Source organism: Lissotriton helveticus, chromosome 1_1, assembly GCF_964261635.1.
Source record: "Lissotriton helveticus chromosome 1_1, aLisHel1.1, whole genome shotgun sequence".
In the NCBI taxonomy this organism is placed as follows: domain Eukaryota; kingdom Metazoa; phylum Chordata; class Amphibia; order Caudata; family Salamandridae; genus Lissotriton; species Lissotriton helveticus.
The window spans coordinates 141830868-141858024 of record NC_136057.1 but is presented as its reverse complement, the minus strand read 5'-3'; the positions used below and the strand labels follow the sequence as shown (position 1 = coordinate 141858024).

Genomic DNA, 27157 nt, shown 5'->3' with positions numbered 1-27157 from the left:
AGCCCGAGGAATGTACCACGCTCTGCTGTGTCGACATAATCCTGTCCAGTACCTAGCTAAATGGGTACACAACAGCTGAATTGTGCACATCCTTCACAAATGGTAATCTATTCTTCTTCAGGAGGGTAGAATCCTAGTCCACAATGCACGCCTAGGATTGGACTACGAAGCGATATCAAAGGGGATGATGGACGGAGCATTTGAGCAAATCAAACACTCACCCCCAGTCAACTGATCTGCGTTTAATCCATCGCCATTCTTTAGCTCACTCCACCACCCCAGTTCAGACATGGCCATATGCAAATCAGTCTGACCCTGTGCCTCATGGGAACAGTCCAGCCCGAACCGCCAAGCCATGTTTTCCCTGGACCGGAAACAAGCATCCAGGGACGGTTTCGGATTCATAATTCTCATCAGCCAGGCTATCTTGAATCCAGTGGTAGAGTGAGCAAGGGACCCACGTGTGGGCATACCCTGCCAACTTAGGGCGAACAAATTGATACCAAAGGGGATGATGGACGGAGCGTTTGAGAAAATCAAACACTCACCCCCAGTTAACTGATCTGGGTTTAATCCATCACCATTCTTTAGCTCACTCCACCACCCCAGTTCAGACATGGCCATATGCAAATCAGTCTGACCCTGTGCCTCATGGGAACAGTCCAGCCCGAACCGCCAAGCCATGTTTTCCCTGGACCGGAAACAAGCATCCAGGGACAGTTTCGGATTCATAATTCTCATCAGCCAGGCTATCTTGAATCCAGTGGTAGAGTGAGCAAGGGACCCGCGTGTGGCCATACCCTGCCAACTCAGGGCGAACAAATTGATACCAAAGGGGATGATGGACGGAGCGTTTGAGCAAATCAAACACTCACCCCCAGTCAACTGATCTGGGTTTAATCCATCACCATTCTTTAGCTCACTCCACCACCCCAGTTCAGACATGCCCATATGCAAATCAGTCTGACCCTGTGCCTCATGGGAACAGTCCAGCCCGAACCGCCAAGCCATGTCTTCCCTGGACCGGAAACAAGCATCCTGGGACCGGTTTCGGATTCATAATCCTCTCGGTCTGGACTGTTCCCATGAGGCACAGGGTCAAGACTGATTTGCATAGGGCCATGTCTGAACTGGGGTGGCTTGGTGAGCAAAATAACGATGGATTATACCCGGATCTGTGACTGGGGGTGAGTGTTTTGCCATTTTGCAACATTCTGTCCATCATCTTGTGTGTTTTGCTGTTCACCCTATGTGGGAAGGGTATGCCCAGACGTGGGTCTCGTGCTCCCTACGCCACTGGAGTCAAGCTATCCTGGCTGAAGATGGCTGATAGCCAGAAACCGGTCTTAGGATGCTGGATTCCGGTCCAGGGAAGACATGGCTTGGCAGTTCGGTCTGGACTGTTCCCACGAGGCACAGGGTCAAGACTGATTTGCATAGCACCATGTCTGAACTGGGGTGGCTTGGTGAGCAAAATAACGATGGATTATACCCAGAACTGTGACTGGGGGTAAGTGTTTTGCCATTGTGCAACATTCCGTCCATCATCTAGTGTGTTTTAGGATTGGACTACAGCCACTACCAGAGAGACTGTTGGTGAGTTTGCCAAAGTTTAAAGAAATTATTTCAGCTGTGAGCCCTCTTATGAGCAGTATGGGATTACTGAAAAATGACTGCCTTGGCTACGGTCATTGACCACTGGCTTTTTAGGGCCAAATACTTGTGCAATTAAAGTGAATTTGCAAGTACCTTATTTAGCACTTAGTGTGAGATTAGAAAGTTAGAATTATAGTGTTAGACGGGGACCCTGAGGGTCGGCCGGATACCGAGGGAGGGATCCCCGAGGGGGACCGTCTCCGGCGATCGTACAGACAAGTACCCTCCCTCCCCACAAACAGGCACCACACCAAGTCGAGTTCAAGGCTTTATATAAGGTTCCTAAGGCAAGGATATCAGCGATACAGGATAACTTGGACCCGGGGGTCCTCTCACTTCTAGTCTCTGTAGGGAAAGGGGGTAGCGGGACAGTCTTAGTACCGGATCGGTACAGGTGGTGGTAAAAGGCGAGCTCACAATCCTCGAGCTGGAGGGTCTGTGGATCGGGCCGCGGCAGCGCCAGCAGGCCAAGGTGATAGTCTCATAAAGCAGAGGGCCGCGGCAGCGCCAGCAGGCCAAGATGGTTTCACGAGGCAGAGGGCCGCGGCAGCGCCAGCAGGCCAAGACGATGGTTTCACGAGGCAGAGGGCCGCGGCAGCGCCAGCAGGCCAAGATGGTTTCACGAGGCAGAGGGCCGCGGCAGCGCCAGCAGGCCAAGACGATGGTTTCACGAGGCAGAGGGCCGCGGCAGCGCCAGCAGGCCAAGACGATGGTTTCACGAGGCAGAGGGCCGCGGCAGCGCCAGCAGGCCAAGATGGTTTCACGAGGCAGAGGGCCGCGGCAGCGCCAGCAGGCCAAGACGATGGTTTCACGAGGCAGAGGGCCGCGGCAGCGCCAGCAGGCCAAGTCACGGATGAGTTCTTCTCGGGTCTCTCGACTCCAGGATACAACTGCCTTCCTGGTCTGGTCCTGCTCCAGTTATAGGTCTGGTCCCCTTTGATGTCCGGACCCTCGCGCCTGGGGGCCGGGAGGTCCGGGATGAGGGAGTCCAGACACCCAGCAGGGGGGTGGATCCAGCGCCCAGGCGGCCTGGGGTGATCGACACCTGGCGGAGGAGAGCCGTTGACGGTTCCTTCTCCCATTGACTCGCCAAGTGGTCACTCTGCCTCCTGGGGGGAGGTTGGGGCCTCGATGTCGGGCCCGGCCGGGCCCAGGGTGAGGGTCGAGTTGAGGCCACGCGGCCTCGTGCTGCAGCGCCCCAAGATGGCGGCCGGGTCGATGTCGTGGGGTAGATGGTGACCCGGGCCAGCGGGGTCCGGAGCTGGTGTCTTGTAGTGGAGGGATTGCAGGGTACTTCGGGTGGTCGTTGGTGGACTCTGGCTGGGGATGCAGGGAGAGCCAGGGTCCTGATCCCATTGCGGGGAGGGGGTACAGCTCGAACATGCGGCCTGTCCAACATATAGTAACATTTTGAAGAAGTAACTTACTTGAACTTCAGACAATTCTTACCTGTCGTGAAGAATAGGGTGTTTTGTAGTATGGTTAACCCAACACTATGATACACAGAAAATCAAGGGACCTACAACCTTCTTGGAAAGAGGCGACAATTTTTGTTTAGCTCTTAAACACTAATTGCTATGAAAACAGTGAGCTCTATGGCCGATACTATCGTAAGGGGGTTGTTCAGGTTAACCTGAGACTTCTGTGGAGTGTTTAGGCCCGGGGACGTCTACCGAGTTTAGAATGACAGACAGAAAGATTAGTCTTTGTAACTGATAGGTCTGTCACTCCAAGTCAATGGCAGTGATAGTAACTACAGGAATCTGAAAAATGTAAAAACTCAAAGCTCACAGTTCAATACCCAGATAGTTCATCCCTCAAAGCAAGAGACACACTTTTACAATGTAACACAGGGCTCCTGATGACTCTTGCTGGTGGTGAACGGGGTGGTCAAGTGTCTGGTCACTGTTGCCCAGTTTGTGAACACAGTCAAGTCACTTAAATCCACAGTCCAGTTGCCTAAATGCTCAACTAGACTGTCACACTAAATGACTCTTTGAAGATTGTAAAATGGTGGTCACCTGTATATCTAAAACCGCAAGTAGCAGTCAAGATTTTAGTGGTTTAACACCTATGGTACACCCTAAAGATGCTGAAGGAGCTATTCAAATGGCTCCCAAACAACACTAGAAAAACTGTCACTCACACCTTAGTCACCAGCAAAATGGACAATGGGGACACCTTCTACGCCGGGATCACCCAGCACCTCATTAGAAGACGACAAACCATCCAGGGCCCGAGGCAGCCAGACTCATACTAACCCTCCTACATGGAACTCACATCATACCACACCTCCCAATACACAAACATGCTTAATACACAGAACCAGATTTGGAGGATGGACGTTCTCTTACAACACTGCTAAAATGTGGAACAACCTCCCACTCCACATAAGAGCCCCGCCTTTCTTCTTGAATTCTGCAAGAAGTTGAAGACTTGGCTTTTCAATTAACCAACCTACCATAGGCAGGGCTAAGCAAACACACCTGCTCGGTGCCAGGTTACCCTCGCATGTGATAGTGTACTTTACAAATACACATAACATAATATAATATTAACATACTTTTCTGGCCTTGACATAAGAGTGTTCTTTACTGGTGATATCGTCTGAAACCAGAATGGCATAGTAGCTTCAAAATTACCTCCTCCATCTGACAAGATGCGGCTAAAGGTCAGTGCTTAAAGTCCATATTTCCTTAGTGGGGCAGCAAATGAGGTGTGTACAGGCACCCCACAAGTACAGGGAGAGCAAAGGGTGATGCAGTCTGACCCTTCTTGGTTGCAAGATGAAGGAGCAGGTCCTCTATAAAAGGGTCTACATTTTAGTTCTGGACAGCTGGTGAGGTGACCTCATTGCTCCCTGGCTGTCTCAGTCTGTCATGCTGTCATAAAGCAGGTCATTCCACTCAGTGGGACGTTGGCTCTCTACTCTTAAAGTCATTTTACAATGGGATGACAATCACAAGACGCATTGGCAAAGGTAGTAAGTTTCGCCTATGCAAGCGATTGGGTTTGTCAATATTTTTTGCCAAATTTGTAATCAGACATTTTGCATGTAAACACAAATGCGTGTCAGTTTCAGAGTAACTGAGTAGGGTCTGCAGGTGAAACAAACTCGATTGGACTAGTGGGAATTTTCTGTAACCCTTTTCACCAGTATCAATGTTTGCTGACTGATCTCAAACAACCCCTGCCCACAAATCCATCACTAAGCCCCCACTCTCAACCTCTCCCACCAGTGGCCCTAGAGATAAACTAAGCAAGGCCACAAACTGAAAGGGAACAGAGTTGTACAGGTAACCTCCCAAATGGTCAGTACAACAGCAGGCAGCTTACCTCGGGGTTCCGCTGATAATCCACATCGCTCCCCTCCAACGGCGTGACAAAGTTACAAATAGGATTTTTCTGTTTCTCAACATCTACAGAAAAAGAATTGTGGATGTTACTTCAGCAGGAGGCCCTAATGGCACAAACCAGGATCCGTGAACTTCAGACATTCTGCCCGCCTGCCAGCCCAAGCAAGAATGTGGAAATGTAAGAACCGGTTGTATGTCAGAACCACGCAGGCATTAATCACATCTGCCTTAATAACGGGGTCCAAGCAACAAATGTGTCTTTACAACAAATTCCTTCACCACGCAAGTCGTTACAACGACTTGCCTTAGAAAAAGCGCTGAAGCTAGAATAGTATTACTTACTATTCCAACTCCAGTCTGTGCAACAGCTGGCAAAGTGTTGGACCTAAAGTCCAACATCAATCCAACAACACTTTCCCTGCGTGGTAAAGGAATGCGTTGTTAAGACGCATTTGTGGTTCAGACCGCGATTTAGGGCATAGTGTGGTTCAAGCCGCAGTGTAAAGGTGGTTTCCTGCAAGAACCGCACTTGTCAATCTGCCTCATAATCTATTACTTCGGCAGCACCCCAGTGTGGCTCGCAAGTGTCATTATAACTTCCAGTCTAGTCTTCCTTTCTTGGTGAATGTGTTACTTTAGTAGCGGTCCCACTCTGCAGCACCATGTGTCTCTGAAAAAAGCAATACTTGTCTTCCCTTCTCTGGGTCTGTGACGCGCAGCTACTCTTCCTCTCCTGGACCTATCCTATCACACTCGCATCCAGAGCCCTAACTAGTAGAGATTACTTTAAGGACCTTACTTCAATCTCCACTCCTAAGTTCTTAGAGTGTTGCGTTATCAGACATGTTAAACTGGTGCTGTGCGTCACACTCACACTGCAGGTACCACGCCCTCCAGATGGCATTGTTGAGGCGGATCTTGTCCCTCTGAAGGAGCTTCAGGCCCTTGAATGTCTTCCATTTTGGGGACACAATCTTCCCGCTGCAAAAGATTTAGAAATGGGGATAATTATTACTTTCCCATAGACAGATGTGACACAAAAGTAAATGACAGATCATCCGGTCATTGTAAAAAAAAGACATCTTATTTTTATAATGAAGGTGGAAATCTAGAAGGCTCAATAATGTACAGATTCCTTGAAAACACCTTGAGGCTTTGACTATTGATTATGATTGCTAAGGTATTCTATTCTGAACATATGGGAAGAGAAATGAAAACTATGATTCGTACATTTAAATATGGACGGGGATGAATACACTATTGAGGCGGGAAAGAGTGAGATATTTGAAGGGTCTAAAGTGAAAACAATGGACCTTTAAAGACCCCCGTGTATAAGCACAGTCCATGAGTAAGAAACTGGGAATGAAAGAGACATTATAACATCCAAAGACATGAATACAGAACAGAAGAAGGAGGGACCTTTTCAATTAGGAGCATTCTTGTGGTGGGTACAACACCAGAGACGATATACTAAGCTGCGCTTTTCATCTTCTCTTAGCCATGTTACTTAAAAAATACAATGTATTTTAGTATACCAATTCCAGTTAAAGAAACCTAGCCCATAACCTTTGTTTTCTAGCCCTTAACTTTAGTGTTTCGTAGTGAACTGGCAGTACGGAGGTAGGTACTGTTTAGTGCCTTTGAGACATCAATTTTACACTATTGCACTTCCAAGGTGAGCACTTAAACCCTATTCTAGGAGGTGGTAGGAGTTATGATCTTCAGTACCTTGTGACACCGGAAAGCACCCTCAATATTTCCACTGCCCAGACAGCGCTGTCTCTTTAGGAACAATGATTTAAGTAGGGGTGTTAAACATAGCAGGTAAAATACGGATCTACAAAGAAAATAAGATTCAACCCTAAAGGTTTTATTACTCATGTGTTAAATTTTGTATGATCCTATCACCTGATGGCCAATGTTATTCGGTAGGGCTATGTTCTGCTTCAATTCTGGGACCTTTGAATTTTGTACCTACTTTATTTGTGAGCGTTTCCTCTTATAAATGTTTCAGGCTGAGGACGCAGCTGCAGAGTTTCCGGAAGCACAGACAAATAAAAGAGGTTACATAAAAAGTCCACATTCTACAAACCAACACACAACGAATGACCAAAGCTATCGAGATAAGACAGAGATTGAACTGAGGAGAGACAGTAGGTTTTTATGTCCCTTCCCAACAAATCTGCTGCTACCACATAACTTTGAGGGCACCGTGGGTACCCTCCATTAGAAAGGTTATCGCCTCTGCGCATAGACTTCCCCAGTATTTAACCAACGCAAGACTTTAGACTCTAGGCAACGCAATGGGACTTGCATGATACAAGGCACGCTAGGAACGCTGGTCACCACAAGTACTCCTTGTACTCCCCGGTCCATGATTTTCATGTGAGACTTGACAAGTTTCTAGGTACCCCAACAAAATAAGTATGCAGTTCCTCACGAGAAGAAAAGGAGGGTAAGTTGGTCGGCTATATGTGATGTAATAGTCACTGAAAGAGAAGAATAAAGGGGGAATTCCTTATTTCGGAATAAGTGCCCTCACACACCCAGCCAGCTAGGTGTCATGCTTCATCACAGGGCTCTGCTCCTCGTCAAGTCGGGCTGCAATACCCGACGGGCACCCTATGAGGGGGTCTTTAGCAGAGATCTTTTATTCCATGCCGTTTGGTGCAGTGGGTGTGCGGGACCTAAAAGAGTGTAGATATGTAGAAAAGTAAGTCACTAGACTTAGTGTGGATTAAAACAGGAAATAGAAGTCCGCTCAAAACTATTTTAATGACACTTGCTCCTATCCTGATTAAAAAAGGGTTTGGCGCACCCCTGTCTCAATGTAACAGGATGTTGTGCACTATCTAATGGTCAACATGTTTCTTGCTCGTGTCAAGATTGACAGCAATTAGTCAGGACCAAAACTAAAAGTGTAATCTACACTAAATTGTGATTCTCCTAATTGGTGGGTACAGCTAAACCACAGAACAGCCAACTGTGTCAGCCAACCCTAGTAGGGTCGCTGGCTCTTAGCATCGACTCCCAGCACGTGAAGACACTCGGACATGTAGTGTCATGCGTTCACCGTGAAATAGTCGGTGGACCTACCCTAAACACTGCCGGGAGGAGTTCCTAGGTACCCCCATACTGTGGGAGACCACCATATCTGCAGAGTATTTAAGCCACACCCTCTTTGATCATAACCCCACTTCTCCTGCGTTTGCAATTGGGTCACAGATGAGCCTGATTCCAACCTGCAAGCTCCCAATCCAATTGCTACATGACACTACATCACGCAAAACACTTGAAAACACCATACAGGAAGATTTGCAACACAACCAACACTCCATGATTCACAAATGCACAGAATGGAAAGCATTCAGGGTGATGCTGAGGGGCCAGTGCTCAGACTGTGGGGGGTTGGAGATCTTTGGAAAGGGATCTGACTGGGCTGGAGGGCGAGCTCCATGTACTTGAGAGACACTCTCAACAACTCTCTAGCTGAGCACCAGCTTAAGAGAATATGAGATATTACGAGAGTAGTAGCAGCTGTTTACTGGTAGGGAGTACTCAAGACCTTCCCTTGTTGAGTTGGGAAGGCAGGCAAACTATGATATGTACCTGCACGTCAGGGATGTAGACACCGGAGGTGCGTGGGGTGTAAAGACGCTGGAAGAGTTTGGGGCGCTGTCAGGATGGTATGCTAATTGGGACAACACATGCACATTTCCAATAAACCTCAATATAGGGATAGCACCTGGTCTTATCTGTATGTTTTATGTGCTTTTATTGCTTTATACTGTATTTTTATGGTTCTTGAAAAGTTGATGATGATAGCACAACAAACAGCCGCTGGGTGAGGTGGTATCTGTGATGCTGAAATACCTGGGAGTCAAAGTCTACCATGCAGAGAAAGACATTACAGACAGTAACCTGGGAATGCACCTAGGTCATTGAGGAACACCACTGCGTTCTGGTGCCCGCCGTATCGCCCTTGCTGGCACTGACATGACGTGACACAACACACATAACATAACACAACACCCTAGCTAGTGAAGCAGGGTTACTGTGGCCTGTGTTTGGGACACACAGTACTGAATAAATTGCGGGGCACCCATACATTTAGTAGTATCTAGGTCTTTCTGTAATTTTTCAAGTGACTCATCTATACATCCCTCTCTTGATGTCGTTCTTCTCTCGACATTCTCCAGCCATATCTAGTCCTTTGAGATAATTTTAGGGTGGTAAAATAAGCACTGCACAAACAAACAGCATACTACAAAAGTAAACTTCAGTTAATGTTGCTGGGACACTCCTACGTGCTAGGTATAGACAACACACTCCTACACAACACAAGAATTAAAGGTTGATGGTAGACTTCCTGTAATTCTACCGACCCTGGACTATTGCAAGTACCATCACTTCATGTGTTACTGTAAACTGATGTCGCATTCTGGGGCTTTAAAAGCATCACGCGGGGGCATGGCCAAGATGGTGAGTGGGTAGGACGTGCTCCAACTCGGCTCCCCGCTCCCATACTCCACATTAGGCCCTAAAAGGTGTTTTTTTCGCCCGCTGAACTAAGGCATCGAAAGGGGAACACTTGCCTGGTCTGCCGACATCATTGGACTCGCTTTTGGCGGGGCCGACGATCCGATTGCCGGAGGAGACGAGTCCAGGATTGCAGAGAGAGAGACGGGCATGGCGGTTGGCCCAGACCGGACCTGCACGAGCGGGTAGGGCGGCGGTAATTGTAAAGCCCCGCATAACAGCCCCGGGGTTGCGCCAACGGCCTCCCGCCCAACAATAGCGAGAGGAGAGGAGTCAGATCGGGGGCTTTGCACCGGTTCTTGCGAAGTGGAGGGTTGAGCGGTCGTTGAAGTGGGCGAGGCCCAGCAGGCCTAGCGGACCAGGGTAGGCCGTGGAGTGATTGCGGACATTGCGGCATCTGAAAGTGCAGGGCAGCTGTCCCATCCTGTGGAGTATGTGCCCGAGCATTCGGCTGGGGAGCCATAGCCTAAGCGAGGACCTCCACAGAAGGTGAGCCCGGAGGAGGGGGGTGGAGAACGCCTCAGGGCAAGACATGCCGGCGGACTAGGGGCATGACCGGCCGTTACTGGTGACTGCAATGGGGGTAGAGCGGACCCTCTGGGAGTCAGCGGAGGACCACTCACATGGCACACGGAGGGAAGGCCACAGAAAGACGGTATATCACCCCAGGAAGGCAGATAGGCACGACGCATCACCAGGGGAGGAGTAGACGCATACACGCAAGGGCCTGCAGACACAGGCGCAAACACGGACATTGAGAGGGTGGAAGAGCACCTTGTGGAACCGGACCTCTTTACTAGCAAGGTGAAGTGTAAGCGGCCTGGAAGCGGAGCAGGGGGAAAGGTCAGAGCGGAGACCTACACAGCGGTGGCGGTCTGAACAGAAGTATCCCACGGCAGCAGCATATAGCTCAGAGCAGAGTGGTATGGGCGAGAATGAGATGCCGGTGAGGGAGTGAACTCCGGAGCGCACGGGACTGTTGAGCAGTCCAGGGACCATGGCATCATAATGCCCGGGAAGGGTGGCGGGGGAGAGAGCCGGGGCAAGCAAGCTACGGGGTGACCTGGTGTGTCGCGGGCTACGACGGAGGAGCCACACGCGGTGCACTGACAAGACCAGTGGAGTCGTGGTGGGCCCACTCCAAAGAAATTTGGCCAGGAATATCGATTGGCGGAGAGGAGTGGGATAGAGGACCGATAGGCTTAGGGGTATCGAAGCAGGAGAGTAGTCCTGGAGGAAGGGGGCCACAAGCAGTACGATCAGGACAATTGAGAGCAAGAACCGGAAACAGCGACTACGCCGCTCACACAGAAGGAACAGGTAATAGCAGGAGTGAGCGCCAGCTTACAGGGCCCAGCGTCGGGATCCAGAAAGCAAAGAGAGTAGCGCCTGGTACATCGGTAGAAGTAAAAATCAACAGTGCTGCGGATACAAACTCTTAGGGACAAACAGGTGAGAGTTTTTAATTATGCAGACGACCTGCAGATACTCTTCACCATCGACAACTCTGAAAAATCCATTAGCCACTTCCAGTCAACCATGAGGTTTATTAAATCCTGGATGGATCAAAATCAGCTGAAACTAAATCCAGGTAAAACCAAACTGGTATTGACCGGGGACAGTGCTAAGCATTGGGGCCCCCACTACAGGCCATCAGATCTGGGTCAAGCTCCGCTACCATCATCATCGGCTAAAACGCTTGGAGTCATCGTGGACAGTGATCTTTCATTAAAAGCACAAGTGGGCCAGGTGGTTTCCAAATGCTTCTACCAGCTAAAAAAAATTAGGAAGGTCCGGCGATTACTAACGCCAGAAGCGTGGAGAAGTGTGGCTCACTGGTTAGAGGAGGCAGACCTGGAAGCAGAGGTCAGCCCGGGACCAGGGTTCAATTCCCGGCTTTGCGGGGTCTTGAGTCCTAAAAAAAAATGTCCATGGACTCGACAACTCTCGCTCCGGTGCCTACTCGATTCACGGGATCACACTCTGCGACTCTGGGCAATAGCTTGCTTAATCTCCACAACGGCCCCTCGCGGCGGGATGCCTGGCTTTCACCTTGCGGATACCCTGCTGGGGTTATGTCACAGGGGAATACCAGGACGGGTTCCCTAAGCAAGCGCTTAGAAACCGCTTGGTGATTTGCGCTATATAAATTCCTGTACATTTACATTTACAAGCAATCACCCAGGTTGTGATCGCCACTGTTCTGTCCCATCTGGACTACGCGAATGCCATCTTTTTGGGTCTCCCAGATTATCTACTCAAGCGTCTCCAGATGGTGCAGAACTATGCTGCTAGGCTGATCCTAAAGCAACCAAGGTGGCAGGCAGCTACTCCCCTACTCATCAAACTGCACTGGCTTCCGGTCACACAACGCTGTGCCTTCAAAGCAGGTTGCATGATTGTTAAGTCGCTGCATGGCAAAAGCCCTAAATTCATCAACCAACTAATCACCAGATACGTTCCCTCCCGCAACCTTCGCTCACTCCACCTAGGCCTTCTCCAGACTCTCCCTTTCAAACTTAAACGTTCCGGTGGACGTAGGTTTGCAACACTTGCCCCCTGCTTATGGAACACCTTTCCCTTGGAGATCCGGGATTGTAAAGATCTCCTACCTTTCCGGGAAGCATTGAAGACCTGGCTTTTTAGACAAGCTTTTTAATCTACTCTTCCCCTTTCACCCCGACCTTGTTACTGTCGATTTTAGCGCCAAGAAACTAATCAGTGTTAGTGCGCTCAATAAATAATTTAATAACATAACATAACATACAAGCCTGAGGCGCTGGGATCTGGCACTGCGAAGGGGGCAGCAACGGTCATGGCCGCAGTGAGGAGCAAGAAAGACCGGAACTTAAAAGACATGCTGACTCAGGTGCTGCTTCTCGAGCCGGGCGGGGGGGGGTAGAGACAGTCAGCTCTCTCCACCAGCTATGGGTGGACGTGAGGTAGACCCTTCAGAGGCTTCAGTCACGCGTGCCTTTCTAGAGACATTGTTCGGCACACTGCAAAGCGATTTTCTCACGCTGAAAATTGAAATTGCAAGGGAAGTGAAGGAAGTGCGGCGGGACATGGACGGTGTGGGCGAACGAGTGGCCACCATAGAGGATCAGGAACAGGCCAGAAAGGAAGAAATCGAGCAATTGCAACAGGAGATCCTCGGGCTCAAAGAGCAGAAGATTGACCTTCAGGCCACACGGAGGACCTAGAAAATCGGCCAAGACACAATAACATTCGGGTGAAGGGATTGCCGTCGCAAGAGACGGGTCGGACAACACACAATACCTGCAGGGTCTCTTTAGGAGTATCCTCGAAGCTCCTCCGGAACTTGATATCAAAATAGACAGGGCCCATCGAGTCGGTCTCCCGAGGAAAGCACACGCGCCCCCTCCGGACATTCTGCCGTTTCTCTCAGATTTTCAACCCAAGGAGCCCATCCTCCGGGCGGCCCGGGATAAGCAGCCCCTAAAGTGTTGGGATCACTCCATTGCTCTCTACCAAGATTTGGCCCTGATAACGCTACGAAAGCGCAAGGAATTCAAAGTAGCCACCACTTATCTCCGCAACCAAGGGATTTCGTATTCCTGTGGACATCCGTTTTGGCTCATTTTCAAATGGCAGGGCAAACTGCATCAGCTTCGCTCTTTGCAAGACACTTGCCGAGTGCTGGACATTAATCACCCGCAGTCCTCAGAGGAGGAAGATTCCAGGAAAGGCAAGGTCCCCAAGGAGAGATGGCAAACAGTTACAGGGAGACGACGGCCTGAGCGAGCACGGAGACCAGATCCTACGGCTATGGCCCAGGAACGGCAGGCGGTGTTGGAGATGCTGTCAAGAGGAACCTCCCCTCACGACAACTAACGGACCTAGCGAGGGGCAGATAAGTGACTCTAGAAGGGCCATCTGACAGGAGCGGGGAGACTGCGGATTTTGGCCACACAATGCCTCTTCTCTTCTTTATCACCGAGGGTACGTGACACAAACCGGTGAACCCTGGACTGAATAGGACTCAAAAGGGACAATGGTTGGGGTTAGGGCGGGACAGGAGGGTCACTGGTATGCGGGTTCCTGATACAGAGAGAAGGGATGGTACACTGTGGACACAGAGCAGGGGAGGCAGAGAGGAGGGGAAGGGGGGGTCAAAGGGGCATGTTGGCGGGCACACATTACCACACCTCATGTAGGGCATCATGGCTGGTCCCTCATTGACATTTCTCACTCTCAATGAAACTGGTCCCAGGATGCTTGTTTCCAGTCCAGGGAAGACATGGCTTGGCAGTTTGGGCTGGACTGTTCCCATGAGGCACAGGGTCAAGACTGAGTTGCATATAGCTGTGTCTGAACTGGGGTTGGCGAAGTGAGCTAAAGAACGATGATGGATTTAACCCAGATCTGTGACTGGGGGTGAGTGTCTGAAAAGTTTCAGCGTTCCGTCCATCATCTCCTTGTGTTTGCTTAGAGGTCTTAGTAACCCCATTAAACGGAGGTTCATTCTTTCCTATCTAGAGAACTCAGAGGCAGACATATACCTCTATGCCAAAGATTGGCAAAGAATGCGGCCCAAGTTTTCCCACACCAGTTGTTTTCCTCAGGCCCTGACAAAAAAGCACGGGTAGCGATTCTGGTGGCTTAACGCTTCAAGGGGTCCATGGGAGACAAAGTGGCGGAGATCAAAGGGCGCCTCTTAGCGCACGTTGTTCAAGTTGGGGGGGTCACCATTTGCTGATAGGTTCCACCTATGCTCCGAATACAGGACAAGAACGATTCTTGAAAACAGCTCTCACAAAGATAATGGGCAGAAACAAACGCAAGACACTCATAGGGGGAGACCTCAAGTTAGTCATGGACAGCACAAAAGACAAGTCCGGCAATCGGTATTCCCAGGCAGGGGAGCTATCACAAGAGGGTAGGCCGTGGCTCCATTCCTTGGGCCTGGTGGGTCTATGGAGGACAGCACACCCCCACAATTTGCACTTTTCGTACTACTCACATGCACACAAAACGTACGCCCGCCTCGATTATATGATAGGCACGGAAGAAGTACACACAATGATGGATGGCATAGACATTATGCCAGCTGCATTGTCCGATCATGATGCAGTGGAGGTGACAATACGGTTACCGCCGCATCGGGGTAAATTTGGGGGATAGCGTCTACGCCAGACGCTGCTACACAAGGAAGCGGTGAAAAAGCAACTTACTGACTACATAAAAGGGTACTTGGAGTTAAACGACTCCCCAGGGACAAGTATAGCTTCTCTGGGAAGCTTTAAATGAGTTGGCGAGAGGGGAATTGATTGCGGTCTCCACGGTGGAGGCGAAAGTCTGGAAAGAGAAAAGGGCAGAACTTACTGCAGAGGTACAAGAACTAGAGTGAGTTCGTAGCCGGACACGGGCACAGAGGGTTTGGAAGCAGCTGAAGCTAGCAATAACGCAACTGGAGGGGCTGGACCTCGACAGGGCCGAATGTGCGGCCCTAAGGCTCAAATATTCATACTACAGCAGTGGGGACAAAACGGGATGCATGCTAGCGAGCAAATTGAGGGCCAGGTGCAACAGGTACGGTTGCAGATAATTGAGGACCCAGGGGGAGGACCACACAGAGGATGAGGAAATTGCTCAGGTGTTCAAGAAATTCTATACAGATCTTTACGCCACGTCGACTAATCTACAGTTATCCTACCTAAAGGGGGTACGCACAACCTCGTTAGTACCCTGCTGGCGGACCAACTGGATGCCCCAATCCGGATTGAGGAAGTACCTCAAACCTCTTAAATGCCCGGGCCCAGATGGCTTCTCAAGGGGCTTTTATAAGACCTTCTGTCACCCACTGGCGCCAATCCTCACACGCCTGTTTAACTCGTTTGAGGGCCCATGCTCGTTCCAGTAGATATGTTGGCGGCGGATATTGTAGTTCTCCCAAAACCAGGTAAGGACGGGAAGAAATGTAGCTCCTACCATCCGGTGTCTCTACTCAATGTGGGCCTAAAATTGTTTATGGGCATTCTAGCAGCACGGTTAGGTCAGATGATGCCGGGGATAATTGAGACTGACCAAGCGGGTTTTATCCAAAGTCGCCAGGGAGGGGATAATACGAAACGCGTTCTTCACCTTATAGGCAAAGCTCATCGAACAAACACGAATGCGCTGTTGTTAACAGTCGACGCAGAGAAAGCGTTCGATCGTGTCGATTGGAGCGTCCTATAATGCACGTTGACCCACTTTAGTTTGGGGAACCGCTTCAGGGCTACGTAGCGAGCTGCTATAGCTCCCCCACAGCCTCCATTAAAGTTAATGGGACATCATTTTGCCCTCTTCCTATTTGAAGGGGCGCCAGACAGGGGTGTCCGCTGTCACCCCTTTCATTCGCTCTTTACATCGAGCCACTCGTGCAAAAGATACGGGACAAGCCGGCCATACTGGGCGCTCGGTTTGGCGGAGAAAGACATGCCGTGAGTTTATATGCAGACGATATCCTGGCCTCACTAGAGGAACAGGAACGGTCGGTCCCAGAGTTTTTAAAAGAGATAGAAACCTTCGGTGAGGTAGCCAGCTTCAAAATCAATGTGGGGAAGTCTCAGATTCTTCAACTGTACGGGACCAGGGCAGCTTCACAGGAAAGACCGGACCACTTTGCAAGGATCCCGGGCACAAAATCAATTCCTTGCTTTGGGATAGAGCTCACAGAGACTGTTTCATGGACGGTCTCCATGAATCATGCTAAGCTCGCTAAACGGATCACACAGGACTTATTGACCTGGCAGCGGCATGAGCTTTCACTAATGGGCCGGGTGGCTGCAGTTAAGATGTCGGTCCTACCAAGGGTGCTGTACTTGTTCCAAATTATCCCAGTCAAGCCCCCACGGGGGACACTCAAGGCACTTCAAAAAGCAATATTCCACTTTATATGGGCACGGCACGACCGCATATGCACAGGGAGTTGGGATATCTGAAAGCAGAAGAGGGAGGCTTGGGAGTCCCGAATCTGGAGAGGTATTACAGAGCTATTCAGCTACTGTACCTGGTGGAATGGAACCAAGAGGAGTCGGAGAAGCGATGGCTGTTCCAAGACAGGGCACTGGCCCGCATGTCTTTGTGGAAGTTTCCCTTCCTGAAGAAAGCAGACAGGCCGCAGGGTCTGATAGGACCTCTGATTACAAGGGCAGTGTTGGAGGTATGGGATGCGGCAGCGATGGCAGACAAACTCACAACCTTCCCATCTCCCCTGACGCCTTTGCTGGAGAATAGGGAGTTCTCCCCAGGAATGGCGATCAAAGACTTTAAAGCTTGGCAAGACTCGTCATGCAAAGCGGCGGAACATCTCTTTGATCTAGAAGGGATTATTTCCTTCACGCAAATGAGACAGATATATGCACTACCCGAGACAAAAAGGTACTGATACATGCAGGTGAGGCACTGGTTGCAACATCCAGAGGTGCTCCCTCATGTCGGTAGGAGACTGACGAAATACGAAAAATGGCTGATCACGAAGACATTGGATAAAAAGTTGATTTTGGAGCTACTTGATTTGTTACGCACAACAGCCCCGGAGGAGTTTACCCCCAGTCAGAGGCGATGGGCTAAAGAGTTAGGGAGAGACCTATTGAAACAAGCATTGAAAATGCAATAGGTCTCGCCTTTGATTAAGTAAAAGCCATTTGCTTTGCTAATGGTATTGTATTCTAGCTTTGCATTATTTAGTTTATATTTGTGATATGCTGTAGTTGTATGCAGTTAGAATTGTTTTGGTAGCTGTGTAGTAGTTTAAAGCATAGCGTTAGTAGGAAAAGAGCAGTGTTTCAGATTTGGGAGGTGAATGAATAGCAGAATAGTATGTTGTGAGAAAGTGCCATCTTTCTAGCATGGGATGCCCCCGCTTTTTGCTGAATTGCTGATGTGCTTTGACTGAGTGTGCCCTGGGCTCCTGCCAATCAGGTACCCAGGGCCTGTGTTCCTTCCCTAAAAACTGTATTGAAGCCTAAACCCAATTGGCCTCTCTGGCCACATGTCAGCCCCAGGTAAATGGCACCCTAGGTACCCAGGGCACTGTGACCAGAGAAGGCCCCCAAGGGCTGCAGCACTTATTGTGCCACCCTTAGAGGCCCTGTGCCCTGACACATACACACTGCCTATGCAGGCTGAGTGTCTTGTTGCAGAACAAAACAAAGAGTCGACATGGCACTCATCCCTGTGTGCCATGCCCACAAAACACTGCGCCGGAATCCCTCAGTCACCCCTCTAGCGGGGTGCCCTATGTCAGCGGTGCGGGTACAGGTGCATGACCCCTGCCTGTACCCCTACAGTACCCAGGTCCTTTCCTGGGCACTATAAGTGCAGTGCTGCCATTAAGAGTATATGGTGCTGGGAGGTCGTCATCACGAACTCCACAGCCCCATGATGGCTACACTGAAGACTGAGAAGTTTGGTATCAAACTTCTCAGCACATTAAATCCACACTGATGCCAATGTGAGATTTAATGTACAATGCACGCCAGAGGGCAACTTAGAGTTGCCCCCTGAAACTAACCCACAACCCGCGTCCTGAGAGGCTGCTTAGGATGCCACCCAGCAGACATGTTGCTGGACCCCTGGGTAGAGAGCCATCCGCTCTCGTGGGCCTGCAACAATGCACAACTGGCCCCCAACGGTTCTGACCCCCACTCTGGCGGGAAGACAGGCGGGAAAACCAAAGTGAGGAAAGGGGGTGTGCCAGCCACTGCCAACTCAACCCCTCCGGTGGGGGAGGCAAGGTGAAGCACAACTCCGGGTTCTAGCCATCTTGAGGATGGGGAGCCCTACCCAATCAGGAATAGGCTCCTGCCCCCTCCCACTGGAGAGTGGCAGGATAGGGGTGTTCTCACCCCATGGGAGAGACCCATTGGTCCCAGTCCTTTCCCTACCTGTAACGCCCCTAAATTTAGTATTTAGGAGCCCCCTGAACCTTCCTTCCTCAGATCCCAATTCCGAAACTACAAAGAAGAACAAGAAGAAAGAAGACCTGCCATGCAGATGCTAACAAGAGCACGACACCAACGGACTTGGCCCCAGCCCTACAGGCCTGCCGACCCTCGAACCTGCTCCTGCTAAATCCCGGCATCTCCAGTGGTCAGCAGCCTCGAAAACCCCGGAGGACCTGACTGCCTTGCTCATCTAAAGAATGGGACTCCCACGAGCAGTGGTTCTGCTCAAACAAGCAACAACAGGTGCCAGCCAGGAACCGCGAAACCAGCACACTCTGCACCTGCCGAGCCCGGCCTGTGCCTGAGTGAACAAAGACCACGAGGACATCCCCCCGGCGACTGTGACCCAGAATGCAGCACCCAAGGACTCCCCTCAATGCTCCTGACGACGCCTGAAGCCTCACAACTAGGGACCCCTCCAACCGCGACCAGCAGATGGTAAGATTTCCCGACACCTAAAGACACCCCGGCGCCCCACGGCCCCCTGTGCCCAACTCCTGGGTGTCTACACAACCTACAGCTTCCCAACTTACCCCTCGAAGTGGTGGTCGCACCTGAAGAATCTCTGTGCCCGAGCCTGCAGACTTTGTTAATCTTGAAGCTTCCCCATTGAAATCCATTGGATGCCCGATGGCCCAAAAGCACCATGCACTCACCCGCCCGAGTGCCACTGGAAGTGCAGCATCTGTTCTAATCTACTTCCCCACTTGCCCTGTGTAAGTGACCAGGAGCTCAGCTCCCACAGATGCATGGTCTGCCTGCTAGCAGCCACCAATCAAAGGCCCATTGCCCCCCATAGGCTAATATTGGGCCTACTCTCTCTGCACCTGTCTGCCCCTGTGCCGCTCAGGGTGTAACAACTGTACCTACCTGAATCTGGGAGACCCTTGAGTCTTGCCCCAGAACTCTAACTCTGCCAGTCGAGTACTTACCTGAAATCCGATAACCCACATTTTCTCCATAGGGTAACATTGGCGGGTTTTCACTTGGAAATTCTTTTAATTGTCAAGTTTTGAAACTATGAAATATTCACTAAAAATCATCCGATCAACGAAAACGAAATTACTCACCTGTTACCAGGAGAGACCCCGGTGCTGGATCTTTGTGCCCAGCACTGACCTTAAAAAGTAATTATAATTGTGATTTTCTGATAAGCGGATTTTCCTCCTAAGGATAACATTGCCTGGTTTTTGCCAGAAATTCTTCGGTGTCGATTTTTGAAACATACAAATATTCCTTAGAAATCGCCTGTGTAACAAAAACAATTTCTTTCAACTGTTTACAGGAGATGCACCAGGACTGAATCCAGGATCCAACCCTGAGTAAGAAAGACATACGCAAAGTAACTGATATTGCATTTTTACTTAAAATCTCCATTGAGCTCAATGTTATAATTGTGTTTAACTTGTGTTGCATATTGCAACAACTGTATCTACTGCATTGAAAAGTCTATTGCTATCTGAAAGTAAAGTATTTTTATACCTGTGTTTCTAAAATAAACAACAATATATTTTTATATACAAAGAATTGGCCTAGAGTTCAGTTCTTGAGTGTGTGAGACCATTTGCTGACTGGGTGTGTACAACAAATGCTTTACACTGTCCTCTGATACTGCCTTACTGCTTGACCAAGCTACCACTTTAGAGAGTATATATCTAACTTTAACCTCTGCCAAACCTCTGGGGACTGTGAACTCTGTGTGTGCACACTGTACCTTACTTTGGTGCAGTGTATACAGTGCCACTTTCTTACATATGTGTTAATTTCGTATAGTGAGGATTGCAATAGCATGAGGCAGACGAAAGGGGCGAGGGGAGAGCAAATATATGCACATATCACAATTATACACTAACATTGTTTTTCCTACTGATTAGACATACAATTTCCTAGTCACAGACTAATTATATGACACAACCTCCTTACCGGAACATCATGTTCAAGCACGAGTTTTCCTTTTGTTAACTAATATGTTTTTAAAGCATCATCTTGAATTACTTCAATGAAAACATTTGGATTCAATTACCAGATTATGACGATTTGCATACATGAAAACCCAGAGCACGTGGCCTTTAGAGAGAGGAAAAGACCAATAAGTGATGATATTTCTCAATAGGCAATACCCTATGCCAGGCCTGGAGGATACATGGCAAACAGACTCTTGCTAAAGCCCCCCCTTGCCTTTCAGACGTATGAACCTGCAGGCAAAAAATATTTCCCCTTTGACCAATCTGCATCTGTGCTTAGAAGCGTGGACTAGAGATATAAAAACAGCACAAAAAAAAGTCCAGGAATATCAAACAATGACTCACAAGGACACTGAGCTAAATAAAGAAATGTGCTCATATCGCTTCACTTGGGCTCTGGTGAAATCTCAGCAGTTGGCACACTGCAGTTGGCATACAGTCCGTAGCAGTCATTTTAGAAATAACAGCCAGGGGCAACTATTGGAACAATCAGAGTGTAAAAGCCATGCAAGGAGGATAAATAGACAGGACTGCACCAGGCCCCTGACCATCACATGTTAGAGGCAATCGTAGTACAGACATCAAAGCAGCTGTAAAAAGTTCACATTGCAAGTCCAATAACCCTGTAACAAGCAACATAACCGGAGTAAACAAGCACACTCATGTCACAAATCTATGCATGAAATGCCACTAATCACAAACAAAATGTACAGCGCACATTACTAAAACACACTTTTGAACAAGCATGAAGGTACAGCAGGAGGAATAAAGTATTCAAATGGACGCCGATGTCCATAAATACATTATGAGAAACTGAAGAGGGCTTGGTGAACATTCCAGGCCCACCCCTTGCAAACATGGGGTAGTAAACGATGTAAGGTGATGGCTTTGTGGAATGCAAAAGTAATGAAAATGTTCTAAGAGGCTGGTAGGCAACCCACTCCAAGTTCTGCTAGATTACAGCAATAAATCCACCGTTCACAAATACCCCTCACCCCTTTGTTTTTTTGATGTGGATAAACTAGAGCAGCTAAAAGTAGCACCACTATACTTAATAAAGGTGGACAGTGTCTGCGCTGTTTCCCCATAATAAATCCGATTTAGGTCAGCTCACGTTACTCCAGGGCATGTACGTGTGCAAAATCATCTCCAATTGTTTGTTTTCACAGGGCTACAACATGTTTGTACAAGTTGTACCTACACCATTGTGCATATAAAACCTCAAAACCACCATGCTGGGTTGGAGCAGTTTGTCTGGGACTAAATCTTTCTTCGCAATAATAGATAGTCAGTTTACTTTCCCTGAGCCCTGGCTTACTTAAAATAAATGCAAGTCTACAATTAGCAGAATGAAGGAGCTAAAACAAAAAACAGGACATGATTCAGTTGTCGCATCGAACAGGGAATATCCTGATTTGTCAGTGGATGGATACAATGTAAACAGCTCGAGCAGGTGGGTCAATAAAAAGATATACGGCAGTGAAAGGAGGATGCGCTTGATTCACACAAAAAAGCAGCGAGAACCCTGATGCAGTCAAAAGGGGAATCTTTGCTATTGAGGTTGGCTGTTGGATAGATATTAAAGAATACCAGCAAACTTTATCACAATAAATGTTGAATACACTGCTGCTTTGACATCTGCCTACCTATCCTATCCGGCCACCTGAGAGACCTGCACTGGCTCCCCGTCAGCAAGAGGATCACGTTCAGGCTCCTCACCCATGCACACAAGGCTCTCCACGACATGGGCCCCAAGTATCTCAACGACCGCCTGACCTTCTGTACGCCCACCCGCCAGCTACGATCGACCAGCCTCGCCCTCGCAGCCGTACCACGCATCCGTAGAGCCACCGCCGGAGGAAGATCCTTCTCCTACCTGGCAGCCAAGACTTGGAACTCCCTCCCCATCCACCTTCGGCTGACCCAGGACCATCTTTCCTTCAGGAAGCAACTCAAGACCTGGCTGTTCGTGCAGTAACGTATCCCCCCCCAGCGCCTTGAGACCCTTTCTGGGTGAGTAGCGCGCTATACAAATGTCATGATTGATTGATTGATTGATCAGCCAAACATAACATTACGCGATATTTGCCCACCTACTTACATGTTTGTCACTAGGAAGGAAGCATTTATCACTACGTTAAATAAAGGATCTGCAGCCAGAAGGCGAGCCTCTTTAAATACACAAATTCTATTACAAGAAAAACACATATTGAAAATAACTATCAAAATTGCCAACGCACCAAAACAGATATGCAGAAATGGTTTAACAAAAGGCAATTTATATAGAATGTCACTGCTTTAATCAACAAGCTGTCGGCGTTACGTGAAAAACATAGTGCGTCCCAGCTAATAAAGGAGGGTGTGTAATGCCGCAAGTGAGAGATCCAATCCTGGTGGGCGGGTCAAAGTGGACAGGGTGGTAACAAGGAGGGACTAAGAAGCCTCCTTTCCAATCATGAGCCAGCGTTTACCCTGGAGGATGACGTCAGCGAATAGAAAAGATGGGCGAGGCTTCAAGTCCGCCTCTGAAAGCTTCAGAAACCGTTTTGATTCCGAGAAGCCCTCAGCATGGCCACGCCAGGCTGAGACCTAAAAAGAATGGGGAGAGATCTACTACAGGGCCAAACACACAGCACGAAACACGATGGGGAAGGAAACGGCTTTCAAATTAGCCACATATTGGTACCTGACACCAGTGTGTCTCAATCAAGGGAATCCGGACCGTAGCCCTACTTGTTGGCGAGGATGGGAAAATTGCTTCACCTGCTGTGGGAATGCTCAGTCCTTGCTAATTATTGGCCTCAAATTCTGGATGAGATTGATGGGCACTTTGAAACACTGATTCCAAGGTTTCCAGCTTATGTAATTCTGGGCTTGCCCAATTCCCTCACATTTCCCCTGAAGTCCCATAAAGGAAGACAGATGGGATTGGCTCTAGGGGCGGTGCTCCAAAACATCTTAACACATTGGGGCACACAAATGGTACCCGCCCATATGGGCTGGCTCCACAAATTGTGGTACGCTTAAGGGATGGAACGCATTCAAGCCACACTCTCAGGATCGGGAGCCAGCTTTGGGGAGACCTGGAAACCACTTCTGACCCTATTGTCTACCGAATTCAATGAGATTACCTGCCCAAGATACCCCAGCCTTCTGCAATTAACAGATACAGCAAGCTCTCCCGAGACACAGTGAAGTACAGTGCCTGTCCTTTCAGTACGAGAATCCAAGGGACTAATGGAATCCTGCATCCTGTGGGGGGGTAGGGGTAGGAAGGGGGAGTTTCATTGTTCACAGATATTAGAGGGGAGTTTCACCTCCTCAGGTTTGTTTGTAGCCCATCGAAGCACATGCACGGACTTACAAGCCACGAGCCCCATAGTAAAGGAAAACGGAACATGCGAGAACAGTAATTGCCGGCTTTTTTTCCTTAAGAGTCCTGGTTTATAAGGTATTACATGTGAGAACCGCATAAGTATGTACAATGAAACGGCTAATAATACTAATAAAAAGAGTTAAACCTAAAAGCATCACGCATCGTATCACTGGAGCATAACTATTCTGATATGGGTCTAATAAAAACATGAAATCCTGGACTTTGGATATCACAGCTTTCCCAGCGATAAACACCCCCTACACACATGCACAACCATGAATCTGTGAGTTGACTTTGTACCCGCTATACAGTGGTCATATCCAAGGGTGTGATGAAACTCTGCTACCTGTACATTCAGGTGATGACCTTTGGTTTCTTCACACCCGCTTCATACTACGCGCTGGGCTACTGCTTATTGACTCTCAATTACTTCACTTTAGTAGATTATCTCCTGGATCCAGTAGTGCTTCAGTGCATTTTAAACCAGACACAAACATTTAAGAAAAATGCTTAATGTGATACAATTGACAAACGTTCATGTACTCTTGATTTATGATATGAATGGAATGGAAAGGAAAAATATTTATATAGCGCCTAACTACCCGGAGGCCTCGTAGTGCTGAGGAAAGAAGGGCAGAGTGGAGTCAGTCCGTGATGCTGTACAAGCATTCCAAACAAGTGGGTTTTTAAAAGCTTACGGAAGGCCAACAGATTGTTGTTCCCCCGCAAAGCCTGGGGGAGGGAGTTCCACAGTTTTGCAGCAGTGAATGAGAAGGAGCGTCCACCCCATCTTGCCTTCGTAATTTTCTTAGTGGTGGCCAGGTATAGAGAGCTAGAACGTAAAGTTCTCGGCGGGAGATATGGTGTTATTAACGGATGTAAGATAGGTGGACCAGTCCTCCAGATAGCCTTATGTGCCAGACACATAGCTTTCAACTGTACCCCGGCTGAGATCGGTAATCAGTGCAGCTGTCTCAGTGCCGGTCTTGCCAATTGCCATCGTGGGGTCTGAAGGAGCATCCGTGCAGCACAATTCTGAATCACTTGCAGTTTATTTATTGTGGTCTGCGGAGCTCCAAGATACAAAATATTCCCATAATCCAGGCGAGACAGTATTAGTGCCTGAACCATGATCATTCTCGCCTGAAAGGAAAGGAGCGGAACAATTTTGCGAAGCATTCTCATCAATCCATAACAGATTGAAGAAAGTGCAGTCGCTTGGTACGCAAAATTAAGGGAGCTGTCAAGCCACATACCAATGCTTTTTATCTGTGGCTTTGGGGGTGGTGTGGGACTCAGACATGATGGCCACAGGGAGATGGAGGTACCAGGGGATGAGTTGCCCAACAGCATAATCTCTGTTTTGCCTCCGTTGAGGCGAAGGTAGGAGAGCTCAATCCATCTGGCCACTGCCTCTAGGTAGGGGCCCAGGGTGCTAGCTGAACCCTCATCGTGGTGTAGCGACACCACTAGCTGGGTATCATCTGCATAGCTGACGACCTTAATCCCAAATTGGTGGACAACCCCTGCCAGAGGCCTTATGTAGATATTAAAGAGCGTCGGGCTCAGAGCCGAGCCCTGCGGGACCCCGCAACTCCGGGGTAGTCTAGAGGATGCCACATCTCCCTCAAAGACCTGAAAGCAGCGGTCACTGAGGAAGGATGAAAACCATGCCAGTGCAGCGCCGGACACTCCGATACTCTTGAGTCGGTGAGTCAAGATGGTATGATTGACCGTGTCGAACGCGGCACTGACGTCCAAAAGGATGATGGCAGCCACTCCTCCCTCATCCACCAGCTTCCTTGCCTCTTCTGTTACCATCAGCAGCGTGGTTTCTGTCCCATGTTGGGGGCGGAAGCCTGTTTGTGAAGTATCAAGCAGATTGTTGGATTCTAAATGATTGACCAAAATGTTGTTAATATGTTTTTCCAACAATTTGCTTAGCCAGGGCAGAAGGGAAATTGGGCGGTAATTAGATAGATTGGATTGATCCAGACTTGGCTTCTTCAAAAGAGCCCTAACCATCGCACATTTCCAGTGGGAAGGAACTGTGCTAGAACTAATAGAACAGTTCAAGACATAGAGGATTGTTGTGCCAACAGAGTCAATGATCGTAATAAGATGTTGAGGTGGGGCAGGGTCCAATGGGGAGCCCGAGGACACCTTTGAAATTACCAGATCTAATGTGTCACTGTCTAGAAGAGGAAATTGTTCCAGCAAAGGAACAGAGCCACCTATCTCAGTTTCTACGGGGTCCGGAGCTTTAAGGGGGAAAGCTGAATAGATAGCTTTTGAGGAGGTGTAATGAGTGATTTTGCTATCCGAAACATTTCTTTTGGGGAATTAGCAGCTAAGCTGATTTTAGTCTCATAGAAATGGGCTTGTGCAGTTTTAATCTCGATTTCATACAGCCTAATAGCCTTCCTATAATCATCCTTCCTATGTTGTAAGGGGGTCTGTCTCCAGCTTCGTTCTAGTTTTCGGCAGGATTGTTTCAACATTCTTAATTTGGGAGAGAACCATGGGGCAATATTTTTTCTCTTTTTAGTTGAAATGGGAGTTTTGGGGAGAATTATATCAAAGGATTCCTGTATCCAACTATTAAAGTTGTTATTTGCCTCATTAATGGTGGTCCCTTTGGGGGTTTTGAGGCCTCAAGAGCTGTCTTCCATTCCAGCACGGGAAGTCTGGACCATTTCCTACCCCAAGACGTAGTTTGACTCTGGTCTGGCAGACCAGTCTATGCGACCCAGAGTAGTGGGATTAAGTAGTGATCCGTCCAAGGAAGTAGGATGGGAGTCCCAGTACTCAAGTTATCTAGATTACTAAAGACTGGGTCTAAAAGATGTCCTTTATCATGTGTCGGGAGGAGGCCTATTTGATTAAGGGCAATCGCCTGGAGGCTTGATAGAAGATCACTAGCTGTAGAGTTAGATAAGTCATCTAGATGTATTTTAAAATCACCCAGCACTGTAAATTTCGCCGAAGCCAGAGCTGAGTTTGCGACCAGATCAATAAGCTTAGGAACAAATTGTTTTAGGGCTCCTGGGGGACGGTAGATCAGCAGACCGGTAAAAGTGCTGGTGGGCGTAAACTCGATCGAGAAGGCCATGCTTTCACAGCCCTCGAGCATAGATGGTGAGGAACGGCACCTGTATACATCCTTATAGATGATTGCTGGGCCTCCACCTCTGCCCGAGATGCGGTCAGTTCTACTTATTTCATAGCCTGGAGGGAGAGCCTGAATAACATCTGGCTCATTCCCAGTCTGTAACCATGTTTCTGTTAAAAACAAAACATCTAGTTTATGTT

The 27157-nt window shown here is 48.8% G+C and overlaps 1 protein-coding gene across 1 annotated transcript in view; it reads right to left on the bottom strand.

Moving 5' to 3' along the window:
* Positions 1 to 27157, bottom strand: part of LOC144773182 (MLX-interacting protein-like) — a 170670-nt gene that overhangs the window by 129050 nt on the left and 14463 nt on the right. Inside the window, exons 3-4 of the mRNA XM_078658093.1 lie at positions 5887 to 5993; positions 4993 to 5075 (exon numbers count right to left, since the gene is read on the bottom strand). Of these exons, the coding sequence (XP_078514219.1) occupies positions 4993 to 5075; positions 5887 to 5993 (190 nt within the window). The remainder of the gene's footprint in view (positions 1 to 4992; positions 5076 to 5886; positions 5994 to 27157) is intronic.